This window comes from Pseudorca crassidens, chromosome 2, assembly GCF_039906515.1.
Source record: "Pseudorca crassidens isolate mPseCra1 chromosome 2, mPseCra1.hap1, whole genome shotgun sequence".
In the NCBI taxonomy this organism is placed as follows: domain Eukaryota; kingdom Metazoa; phylum Chordata; class Mammalia; order Artiodactyla; family Delphinidae; genus Pseudorca; species Pseudorca crassidens.
Genome location: NC_090297.1, coordinates 42,939,806 through 42,952,286, shown reverse-complemented (window position 1 = coordinate 42,952,286; position 12,481 = coordinate 42,939,806). Strand labels below are relative to the sequence as shown.

The 12,481-nt window shown below is 37.9% G+C and overlaps 1 protein-coding gene across 4 annotated transcripts in view; it reads left to right on the top strand.

Moving 5' to 3' along the window:
* Positions 1–12,481, top strand: part of NRDC (nardilysin convertase) — a 91,425-nt gene that overhangs the window by 72,961 nt on the left and 5,983 nt on the right. For all 4 annotated transcript variants that reach the window (XM_067726115.1, XM_067726114.1, XM_067726113.1 and 1 more), the window contains 7 exons: positions 1,470–1,589; positions 2,703–2,754; positions 5,239–5,389; positions 7,303–7,430; positions 9,008–9,170; positions 11,041–11,072; positions 11,320–11,458. In XM_067726115.1, the coding sequence (XP_067582216.1) occupies positions 1,470–1,589; positions 2,703–2,754; positions 5,239–5,389; positions 7,303–7,430; positions 9,008–9,170; positions 11,041–11,072; positions 11,320–11,458 (785 nt within the window). The remainder of the gene's footprint in view (positions 1–1,469; positions 1,590–2,702; positions 2,755–5,238; positions 5,390–7,302; positions 7,431–9,007; positions 9,171–11,040; positions 11,073–11,319; positions 11,459–12,481) is intronic.

Genomic DNA, 12,481 nt, shown 5'->3' with positions numbered 1-12,481 from the left:
TAGGAATTGCCATTATCTTGTCCAATTGTTCTAGTGTTTTTCAAACTACAGGTTGCAACACATTAGAGGGTTGTGAAATCAATGTAATGGGTTTTGAGGTCAGTGTAATGAGTTGTGAAAGCACTAAAAAAAATCAGAGTAGAAAATAGCAAAATGTTTCACTGAATAAAGAAAGGGTATTATTTTAAGAACTTTTGTTCTCAGTAGGTATATGTGTGTGTTATCTGTCTGCTAGCTTGCAATGGAAAACAGTTCTAACTGTGAGAAAGTCACTGGTCTAGGACAAAGGTTACAGTTGTATATAACTAATTTTACTCAGAATACCATTTTTCCCAGCAATTCCATTCCTAGGTATATACCCTAAAGAATTAAAAACAGGTATTCAACCAAATACATGTACATAAACTTTCATAGGAGCATTATATACAAAAGCCAAAAGGTAGAACCAGCCAGTGTCCACAATGAATGAATGGATAAACAAATTATGGTATATATACATGCAATGGAGTATTATTCTGTCATTAAAAGAAATGAAGTACTGATACATGCTATAACATGGATGAACCTTGAAAACATTATGCTAAGTGAAAGAAGACAGACACAAGGGGTCACATATTGTATGATTCCTGTTACATGAAATATCTAGAATAGGTAAATCCATAGAGACAGAACTCAGACTGATGTTTGCCAGTGGCTGGGGGGAGTGGGTAATGGGGAGTGACTGCTTAATGGGTAGAGAGGTTTCCTTTGGGGCTGATGAAAATGTTTTGAAACTAGAAAGAAATGGTAGTTGCACAACACTGTGAGTATACTAAATTCCCCTGAATTGTTCACTTTAAAATGGTTAATTTTATGTTATATATGAATCTAACCTCAGGAAAAAAAATGCTTTTATACAAAAAGTCTTGCATATTTTAGATAATTCAGTTCTGCATCTTTAACTTTAAGTATCTAAACAACCCTTTTTTTTTAAGTAAATATAGCCAGTACGTTTTTTTTAATTCTTAAGTTAGCTATTTCGCACCTGAGTGTTGATGAAACAATTTATGTTTCATTAACTTAAAGGACAAATTTGACGTTGTTTGAGCAGAACTATTTTGTTAACTTTTAAAAACTCTGTAAGTTTGGTAAAAGACATTCTCATTCAAGAATGCATTCATTCATAAATTGGTTTATACAACTATTCTGACCAAAGGTCCCTTTCAGTTAAGATTGTCTCTGAGAAAGAGAATGAAGCTGAATATGGAGAGATCAGAATCAACTCTTGGGAAATTACATCTTCAGAGTTCATTTAGTTTAAGGCCAAGAGGACTTTCTTTTTAGTATTGTTCTAATAATTTATTGTATTTCAGCATTTGAATTTGACTTATGTTTGCCACAAAGAAAACTTACACTTCCCAAACCAGGAACAGATTGGTGGCAATCCTGTTGAGATAACTGAATGATTTATTACCTTTCACTTTTGTTAGCCACAGATTTCATGTTGAAGGCTTTTGATTGTCCAGAGACCGAATACCCTGTTAAAATTGTGAATACTCCACAAGGTTGCCTATGGTATAAGAAAGACAACAAATTCAAAATCCCCAAAGGTAAAATATTTCCCTCCTTAATAATAGTGAAATAAGTATAACAAATCTTTTTCCACTTTCTAGCAACCTTTTCCCTCTGTGTCTATCACCTCCCTCTCTTTCCCCTTCCCCTTCTACTTGAAGACCTTTTCTAGGCTTATCTATCAGATCCATACTGTGCTCCTGTGCTATCACAGAAATTCTTATGGACATTATAGATTCCAGGAAGTATATAAGGATTCAAGCCTAAAATGAAATTATTTTTGGATATTTTTCTTTCAGTTATATGAAAGCAGAGCCAGGTGTTTGGCCATCCTAGGGAATAGGTGGTGTTTTTTGAACATTATTGTTAAAAAGAAAGTAAGAGTAGCTGAAAGAAATTATTCTTAGATACAATAGATAGCTGAGTCCAGCATTACAAATGTGAAATATCCTCTATCTGTCTCCCTCTACTATTTTGCTTTTCAGCGTAAAGGAAGCATAGTATATAGTTAAACAGACTCTAAAGCTCTTATCTTCAACACGGTAGCCCAAACTGTGTTGCTTTTTTATTTTCTGTTCTTGTGCATGGCATTGGAATTTACTGAAGCAACTTGGAATCAAAGGCTGAGTGCTCTTGGCTGCCATTTAACCCAAATCCCTAACCTTAACACAACTGGACTAGTTCTGAGGGATTCTTGAGTTCACTGGGAAGGTGTTTACTCAATTTTTCTTGAACAGATTATAAGAGTGTCTAAAAATGTTCGTAACATTTATTCAGCTTCCTTGGAAAGGCGCTGCTATAACTTTCTGTGAGCATTGGGATTTTTCCCTTAATGTTCTTGACATGTATACCTCTGTAAGCATTTTTCCTGACCAAAGCTATTGATAATAAGAGTATTCTTAGGCCTCTCTGCATATCTGTCTATGTATCTGGTCTTCCCGTAGATTAAAGTGTACCTTCTGGACACTATTTGGAATGGTAAATAATACTTTCTAAGAACCCTTAAGGATAAAAATGTAATGAGGATTTAAGGATTAGTGGTTTGTTTCAGAATTTTTAAAACAACATAATATTAGGGGAAAATAGCAGATGTATTAAATATTTGAGGCCTCTGGCCTATATTTTCTTATTTAGGGTCTTTTTTCTTTCAGCATATATACGTTTCCATCTGATCTCACCTTTGATACAGAAGTCTGCAGCAAAGTAAGAAATTGTCCTCTTTTCTGGAAAATATTTTTTTTATTATTGGAAGACTATTTTGTTTGTTTATTTCTGAATCATTTTATCATTTTTCTCTGTCAGACTTGAGCTATGCTCCTCATTTATGTGTTTTTATGTGCCCCAAACAAATTATTTGTATCAATACTAATCACTAAGATGGAATTGTGGCTGCTCCATCTCCAGCACCCATTTGTAAAACATGCTGACAGTTTAGGCTAGTCATAGAATTACTGGATTGAGAAAGTTCCTTAGAGATGAGTTTGGGTCAGCTTTCAGTCTGTAATGAGGACTAATGGATCTGTTGACCTGTATTTAGAGATTATTTATAATCAGATTCCTGTATTTATAATCAGATTCCTGCCAAGGAATCTGATTATACTTTGTTCTTAGCAAATTACTTACATGTTTATGTAGGTTGTGGGAGGTCAGAGAGCCTAAAATGTACCTGAATCATAGGAGGTGCTCAGGAAACGTTAGTATACTTCTTCCTTTCTTTTGCCACTTAACCTGTAAAATCCAGCCTTAATCTCACAAGCAGCACTAACATTATTAATATTCAGTTTAAAAAATGCATTACCCTCCTCCATTTCCTCAGTTTTTTGATTTTTCAGTCAGAAAACCTAGGCCGCAGGGATAACCAGAGCCTTTGGGCCAGTTGCCTTTCATGCATTTTACACTTACCCCATTGTGCAGTATAAATATTGGGTTGGCCAAAAAGTGTCTTCAGTTTTTAAGTAAAAATAAAAGACACAGTTTTCATGTTCACTAAAAACTTAATTATATTCACCATTTTTTTCCCACTACCTTCTGCCATTTTTCAGGCAACTTCATAATTCCATCTTCCCAAAACTTTTTATCTTTTTGAGCAAAGAACTGTTCCAGGTGCCTTTTACAGTCTTCCAGGGAACTGAAATTTTTTCCATTAAGAGAATTTTGGAAAGACCAAAATAAATGGAAATCTGAAGGTGTAATGTCTGGTGAATACGGCAGATGAATCAGAACTTCCCAGCCAAGCTGTAACAGTTTTTGCCTGGTCATCAAAGAAACATGCAGTCTTGTGTTATCCTGATGGAAGATTATGTGTTTTCTGTTGACTATTTCTGGACACTTTTTGTTGAGTGCTGCTTTCGGTTTGTCTAATTGGGAGCAGTACTTGTTGAAATGAATCGTTTGGTTTTCTGGAAGGAGCTCATAATAGAGGACTCCCTTGCAATCCCACCACATACACAACATCACCTTCTTTGGATGAAGACCGGCCTTTGGTGTGATTGGTGGTGGTTCATTTCACTTGCCCCACGGGCTCTTCTGTTCCACATTATTGTACAGTATCCACTTTTCATCGCCCGTCACAATTTGTTTTAAAAACAGAACATTTGGGCTTCCCTGGTGGCACAGCGGTTGAGAGTCTGCCTGCCGATGCAGGGGACACGGGTTTGTGTCCCGGTCTGGGAAGATCCCACATGCCGCGGAGCGGCTGGGCCCGTGAGCCATGGTCGCTGAGCCTGTGCGTCCGGAGCCTGTGCTCCGCAACAGGAGAGGCCACAACAGTCAGAAGCACGCGTACCGCAAAAAAAAAAAAAAAAAAAAAAAAAAAAACAGAATGTTTTGATTATGTTTAAGTAAAGAATCGCATGTGGAAATATGGTCAAGAAGGTTTTTTTCGCTTAACTTATGTGGAAACCAAACATCAAAGTGATTAACCAACCAAGCTGGTGCAAATGATTTTCACTGCCTGATTTGGATATTTTGAGTATGTCGGCTATCTTCTGCATGGTATAACGTTGATTGTTCTCAGTTAATGTCTCGATTTGATCGCTATCAACTTCAACTGGTCTACCTGACCGTGGAGCATCGTCCAGTGAGAAATCTCCAACACAAAACTTTGCAAACCACTTTTGACATGTCCGATCAGTCACAGCACCTTGTCCATACACTATACAAATTTTTTTTTTGAGTTTCACTTGTGTTTTTACCTTTCTTGAAATAATAAAGCATAATATGCCAAAAATGTTGTTTTTTCTTCCATCTTCAATATTAAAATGGCTACACAAAAATTCACCAATTTTTGATGTCTTTTTTTAAATACACGCTGATATAACAGCTGTAACATACAATCTAACAAAATTGTTTCAAATGAAGTTAAAGACAACTAAGTACTACTAGAGCCATCTTACGGAAAAAACTGAACGAACCTTTTGGCCAACCCAGTATTACATTTTCTCTGTGTGTGCGACATGAAAAAGATAGGGAAGCATTGCTGAAGGTGGGAGTTCTGTAATGCCCCTGTGAAACTGAGTCCTGGGTATGCTGTATTTACCTTTGAACTCAATTAGTATATATGGTTTTACATTCTGGAGTAGTGAATTAACATCTTTATAAAAGTGAAGTTTCTTACTCTAAGTCAAAGCAAATCCATTTGTCTATTTCTTGCCAATTAATGATGCTATTTGCATTTTATACTCTTAGTGTGGTCCTCTTTGATATCTTTGTCAATATCCTTACCCATAACCTTGCGGAACCAGCTTATGAAGCAGATGTGGCACAGCTGGAGTATAAGCTGGTAGCTGGAGAACATGGTTTAATTATTCGAGTGAAAGGATTCAACCACAAACTACCTGTAAGTACAGTGCTCTAATTTCCTCACAGGCAGCTTTAAAATATTATGTTTGTTGTGCCTATAGCACCAAGCATAGAGGCTTGTGCATGAGGTGCGGCACATAGAAAGGAATGTTATTAATATGAATTATTGTGTTTTTTTGGCTGATGACAGGTATTCTAACTTTGGGCGCACAAGACCAACATATATTAATTAATTAATTACATTAATCAGTGTTGTATGCATTAGTAATGGATACAACACAGCCTGTGCTTCAGGCTTGATTTCACTTCCCTTTGCTGTCAGTTTCTCTGCAGCCAACACTGGTGTTAAGGACTGGTTTGAGCATAATTTCATGCCATACAGCAAGGACAAATTTAAAGCACCTGACACATTGCCTGACATAGAGTAGAACTCAGATGTTTGTGTTGTTTCTTCCTCTTCTTGCACTCTTTTCCATTGTTTCAAGTGTGTGTGTCTTGTTTTCCTTCTAAGTTTCTGACTCTTTAGAAACAGAGTTTATATCTTGTCAGTGATTTATCTTTTGGTAAAGAATATGTTTCAGTGTGACTTTGTCAAAAACTTCATCAGTAAAGGAAGAAATAATATGGGATGCTAGCTAAAGGATTAGATCATCAAGTACCAGGTAAAATAATATAATGTACCCAACAACAAATTTTATATCTTGGTTTCTTGGGTAGAACATATATTAAAGTTTGGGGAACTGCACTCATACAAGAAAAAATCTGGAGGAGAGGACCTGGCAGAAATTAGACCTGTGCTAAGAGGTGATATAGCCTCCATATCTTAGATAGTTCTCTCCTTTATACCCTCATCCCTGTCAGTCTCCCCGGGGAACAAAGATTGGTCTTAGGAGGAGACACCATGGAATATTTTACTAACCTTCAAAAGCCTAAATATAATTTAGCTTAAAATCCAAACATGTTAAAGTTTTGGAATTACCTGGAGAGCTTTTTAAAAATACAAACCATAGAAAACTATTTGAGGTTCTTCATTTTATGAAGCTTACCTAGCCTTAACATTAAAACTTGATATAGACTATAAATATGTATGTAAAACTGGAGATCAGTTTCACCTATGAAATACAGAGTCAAACATTCTAAAAACTTGAAAATTAAATTCAACAATAGAAGAAAAAGAATAATTCACCATGACCAAGTGCCAGGAATGCAAAGGTTGGTTGTTCAGTATTAGGAAGTTGATGAACATAAATCATTATAACACAAGTCAGTTGAGGAACACTATGTGAATATAGTGATAAATGCCCAAAAAATCATTTGATAAATTTGAGTGGTCATTCCTAATAAGTAGTAATGGAGGGAAGTTACTTAACCAAAATAAAAACCTTAATTAAAAGACTAACAGCAAATGTTCCACTAACTGATGAAATGCTGAACATTAAAGTTGGGAACAAGCCAAGGATACCCATGATCACATCTATTACTCAACATTATTTTAGAGAAAAGTACAGAACCTATCTAAAGAAAACTAAATGTTTTTGAAGCATATAAAAAAGACTTTAAATAAGGGAGAGACTCGTCATGTTTCTGGATAGAACAGGTTGATATAAAGTCATTATTTCCAAAATTACATTCTCCCAATTAAAATCACATTTAGGGGCAGTGGACATGCTGGATAAAATTATTTTTAAGTTTAGTTGGAAGGAAAAATGTTTTAAAATACCCATAAAAATTATAAAAAATAAAAAGAAAATTCATTGCTCCAAATTTGACAGTTATTGAGAATTTTAGCTCCTAAAGATTCTTTGAGTCATTAGTATTTCTCTTATGTCCTGCGCAATGCCTGTTACCATACTGGGCCCCTGGTAAAAGCCAGTGGGAAACATTTTCCCCCTAAACATTAGTGGATTGCCATGCTTCTCCACTTAAGGTGCTTCTTTCTTTTCTTCTTAGCTGCTGTTTCAGCTTATTATTGACTACTTAGCGGAGTTCAATTCCACACCAGCTGTCTTTACAATGATAACTGAGCAGTTGAAGAAGACCTACTTTAACATCCTCATCAAGCCTGAGACTCTGGCCAAGTGGGTATACATGGATGGGATCAGCTTATATTTTGAAGGCCTGAAAGTATTTGCCTTCCTGGAAATTAAGTGTGGGGGATGAGGCTGTAGTTTCAGTGCTAATTCAGATGTGATAGAAATGTGCTGTGTTTTAGGAAAACAGCCCACAGAGTTATAGGATTTCTAAACCCAGTGTAAGTAGCTATCTGTCAGTAGGACTGCAAGCAGCCTACTATACTTAATTAGAGGCTAAAGGTAAAAAGGGTGCTTTTTCCAAAGTTTGTAAGTAAATAACAGTTCAAAAAATGCTGACTTTGTTGTGGCTCAGAATTGCTTACTGGTGATTATATGGTGATTTTAGTGTGTTGGATGTTATGTTAAGTAGCTGAGTTAAATTGCCTAACACATCACTTATCTGACAAATGCAACTATCCAAGAATTCATCCAGGGTTCCAGAAGAGAGCAAAAAACTTGACAGTCTGTGTACTAATGCTTAAACCCTCTGCTAATAGGCAACCCTCCTGGGCCTTTTCATCAGAGCCTGTTCTTTACCTTTGTGTGAATCAGAAAAAAGTACACCCTTGGGGTAACCTCTATCAGCAGGTAGAGCCTTTGTGGAAGGGGAAAAAAGTTCCCTCTGAGCAGATACAGCCCTTTGTGCACAAGGATTGCAAGCCCCTACTTGATCTGCTTGCTGGGCATCTATAAATGGAAAACGAAGAGCACAACTTTATATAGAGGCCCTGCTTTTGACATAGTTATAATGAGCCCATAAATGTCCAAAATTCGAAAGCAGGGGAGGGAGCAGTTAAGAATTAGAGACATGTAATAACTAATAATCTGATCACAAAAAGTTACAAAAGCTCATAACCAAATATAAATTGGAAAGGAGAGTTGTCTGGAACTATTGATATAATGAAAAATAGCCTGTGTATCCCATAACTTCTGAATACTACTTTATTAAAATGTGGTAGAGTAATAATAACACCTGTTTATTGAAGATTTGTTATGTGTTAGACCTAAGAACTTTTTTTTTTATAGACCTAAGAACTTTTAAGTGCACTTATTTATTTAATTCTCACCAAAATTCTGTAATGGTAGCCATTATTATTTCCCTTGTTTTACAAATGAAGAAATCGAGTCACAAATGTTAGGTAACTTGCCATGTTCAAACAGCTTACTGTGTGTGGGAAGGGGTTAGTCTGATTCTGGCCTGGAGCCACTTATGCTGTATTGTCATTGTAGTAATAGATATCCATGATGATCACCTCCAGTAATTAATAAATGCTAGTGAGATTTCAAATCAAAATAGTAATATTAAATTGGTGTGTGGCTCATCTGGCAGCTTATGTGAAATAATTTATTTTGCAATTGAAACAGATAAGTGAGTTGTACCAATGAGCTAATAATCTATGTAATAGTTTGTATATGCAGTTTTAAATGCTTTTTGGTGATTATGACATTGTTTCCCTATCTTAAGTTGTGATAGAAATTGCGTCTCTTTAGAACACATCATCTGTAGAAACTTAATCAAATCCTTCTTTACCCTTAAGATTCATTTCTTACAATAAAACTTTTTTTTTCTGCTCTCTGTACAGAGACGTTCGGCTTTTAATCCTGGAATATGCCCGTTGGTCTATGATTGACAAGTATCGGGCTTTGATGGATGGCCTTTCCCTTGAGTCTCTGCTGAGCTTCGTCAGAGAGTTAAAATCCCAGCTCTTTGTTGAGGGCCTGGTACAAGGAAATGTCACAAGCACAGTGAGTGTGAGGTGCTCTGTTGCTGCTGGCCAGGTTTGAATGCCATTCTGGGCTCTGGAATTGCATTAGTTCTTCCCTAAAGGGGAAGCTCTGTAGTCTGGCAGGCCAGCATTGTCACAGTCTGTTTAGAAGGGAACCTGGCCCCTCCGATGCTAAGCAAGACTTTCTTATGAAGGAGACTGCTGCTATTGGACAGGACTTTGAGTTAAATGGGTTTGGTAAATATATGGTATTGGTTACCTTTGTTGAAGACTGTGGAAACTACAAACAGTTTAATTTAGAAATTAAAGTGGGAGCTGGGGAGTGGTGAGGGATGTGTGTGTGTGTGTGTGTGTGTGTGTGTGTGTGTGTATATATATATATATATTCACATATACTTAGGCAGAACTTGTGTGTCAAACTTGTATGTCAAGCTACGGAGCTTGGGCTTTATCTTATAGTAAATGGAGAACCACTGAAGAATTTAAAAGAGGATTTGTCATTAAGAAAGATCCAGAGAGACCAGTTATGAAACTGTTATAAAAGTTGACATGAAGTATGATTCCACTTATATGAGATCTCTAGAGTAGTGACAGTAACAGGAGGTAGAATAGTGGTTACCAGGGGTTGTGGAGGGAAAGAAGGGGAGTCATTGTTTCCATGGGTATTGAGTTTCAGTGTTGCGAGATGAAAAGTCTGGCGTTCCATTTCACAACAATGTGAATATACTTAACACTACAGAACTTTACACTTAAAAAAGGTCAAGATAGTAAACTTATGTATTTTTACCATAATAAAAAAGTTGAGGTGAAAATGATGAAGCCTGAGGTTAGGCAAAATAAATGAAAAAGAAATGCTTAAGAAATAATGAGGCAGAGGATGATCAAAGGCAGTGACTGATTGGCTGTGGGGGTGAGGGAGAAGGGAGGGCTCTAGGATGATGCCCAGATTTCTTACTGGAACCAGTGGGTTGGTAGAGGAGTAGGAACAGTGTAGGTTTGGGGCCATATGGGGAGTTGGTTTTGATCCATATTGAATTGGATGTGTCTGTGGGACCATGTAACTAACTGAGGCCTCTTCCAGCCAGGAGTGCTTGTTCGGACAGTCCCTGAACTGTTTGGCTCTTGACCTCTTCCTCCATGGCCTCCCAGTTTCTCAGGACTGGCCCTTTAATGGAATATATAAATGGCCACTCTCGAGATTGGCTGCTATCCTCCCTACTTCTCTGTCTTTATCCCCCAACCCCCAAACCAGCCCTGGTTTCTGTCATGCCAACAGAAAGTTTAAAAATGGAGAAGAGCAGGAATAGCTGCCTGCTTCTCTGAGCACAGTGGGAGTACCGTGTAGGGGTCCTTTTGGTTCAGAGGACTTAGTACCATGAATTGCCCCAGGCAGAAACCACTTTAGAGATAAGCTTACCTCTCCACTTATCCCTCACAGGTTAGAAAACAAGTCTTAAGAGGGGGAGGGGATACATCATTCACTTAGTATTAAGTATTATTCTGTCACTCACTCTATGCCAGGCTCTGTATTAATAGATCCAGGTTTCTAAAACACAGCCTAGTGGGGTAAACTGAACAATTAAGTTTGATTCAGTGGGGAAAGTTTCACAGTGGACAGGTAAACAGGTAAACAGGTAAACGCACCAAGGGAGAACAGAAAAAGAGCCACTTCAGTTGAGAGCCTTAGTATTCAACAAACATAATCAGTATTGAATCAGTGAATGATAAGCCCAGTGAATGAATGACCAGCATTTAGGATAATAGATATCTGCTTTCCTAATGCATTCCAGGGCTTCCCAAGCAGTTAGAATATTGGTATTAGTTGGTTCTGGGTGAAATTAATGTCAGGAGAGCCTAATATAGTTATTTTCTTCTCTTTTGCCTCCTAGGAATCTATGGATTTCCTGAAATATGTTGTTGAGTGAGTATTGGTTTGAGTTTTCTCTTTGGGAGTTATGTGTTCTTAATAGCATGAGGGCCTTGAGACCAAAACTCAGTTATTACTAAATCCACAATGGGGATGCTTCTCGTAGTAGGTTTTTTGAGGCTAGTTATATAAACAAAGCAATTCAGATGGGACTGTGGAAGGCCTGACCTTTTCACAGTTTGGGGGTGCAGGTAAGAGGATAAAGGCACGGCCTCAGTAACCCACACTGATTGTTTTGCAGCAAGTTGAACTTCATGCCTCTGGAGCAGGAGATGCCTGTGCAGTTCCAGGTGGTAGAGCTGCCCAGTGGCCACCACCTATGCAAAGTGAGAGCTCTGAACAAGGGTGATGCCAACTCTGAAGTTACTGTATACTACCAGGTCAGTGGCCCCTTTGCACACAGCTGTCCTCATGGCTAAGTATCTTTAGGACACTAAAGCCTGGGGGAAGGTCCAAAGTATCTGGGAGAAGTGAGCCTATGCTCTTCAAGGACCTTTTGCAGTTATTCTGTGGTTATATGCTTGGGGTCATTTGTACTCTTGAAGCAACTACATTTAAAAATTGTTCCTGTCAGTGAAATGGATCCTTTTTCAATCACAGTGCTTCTATTAATCACCCAACCACTAGTCCAGAGGGACAGAGACTGAAGTATGGCTGGAAATTCCTACATGTTCCCATGTCAGAACGCCAAGGAGCAGGAGGACATTTGTTAAAAGGACAGTTTTAAAAATGTGACAAAAATAAACATAGCCAGTCAACCAATACACAGTAAACAGAATGAATACCAGAGTCATAATTAAAGGTTTCAAAGCACCTGAGAGATAGGATTTATCACCTGTTTTATGGATGATGGATCTGAGGTCCTTCATTTACCTGAGATCATACCAGCTGGGGCTCGAATTTATACCTTCTGTCCTCAAATCCTGTATTTTTTCCACATAATTCTGGAGAGATGGGATGGTGCTTAAAATAAGGAAGAGCTCTGCAACTCTCTCAATTGGCTCATAGACTATTTTAGCTTGTGGTTAGTCATACTCACTTCTAGGACTATGGGGACCTGTGTCTATCTAGACTGATCTCAGACTTCCCAAACTCTGGGGCTCCTATAGCTGCTGCTATGGTCCTGGATTGTCTACATGAGGAAGTCACTTCTCTGTCTGGCCTTGTGAAGATTCCTGGCCTGAACTTTGGGCAGGGCTGCATGGCTTCACCATCACTTTGTCCTTTTCCTGTGTTTCTGGCCCTGGGCCTGAATCTTTCCCTAGAGGCCCAGCTTGTCTGTAGAGCCTGTCTTCCTCTGGCTGTAGCTACCTGGTTTTTTTTTCCAGGTTCTCAGCTTATTTGAAGCTGCAATGACTACCAGGTCCCACACTTCATATATGGTATGACCTGGCCCTGCTTAG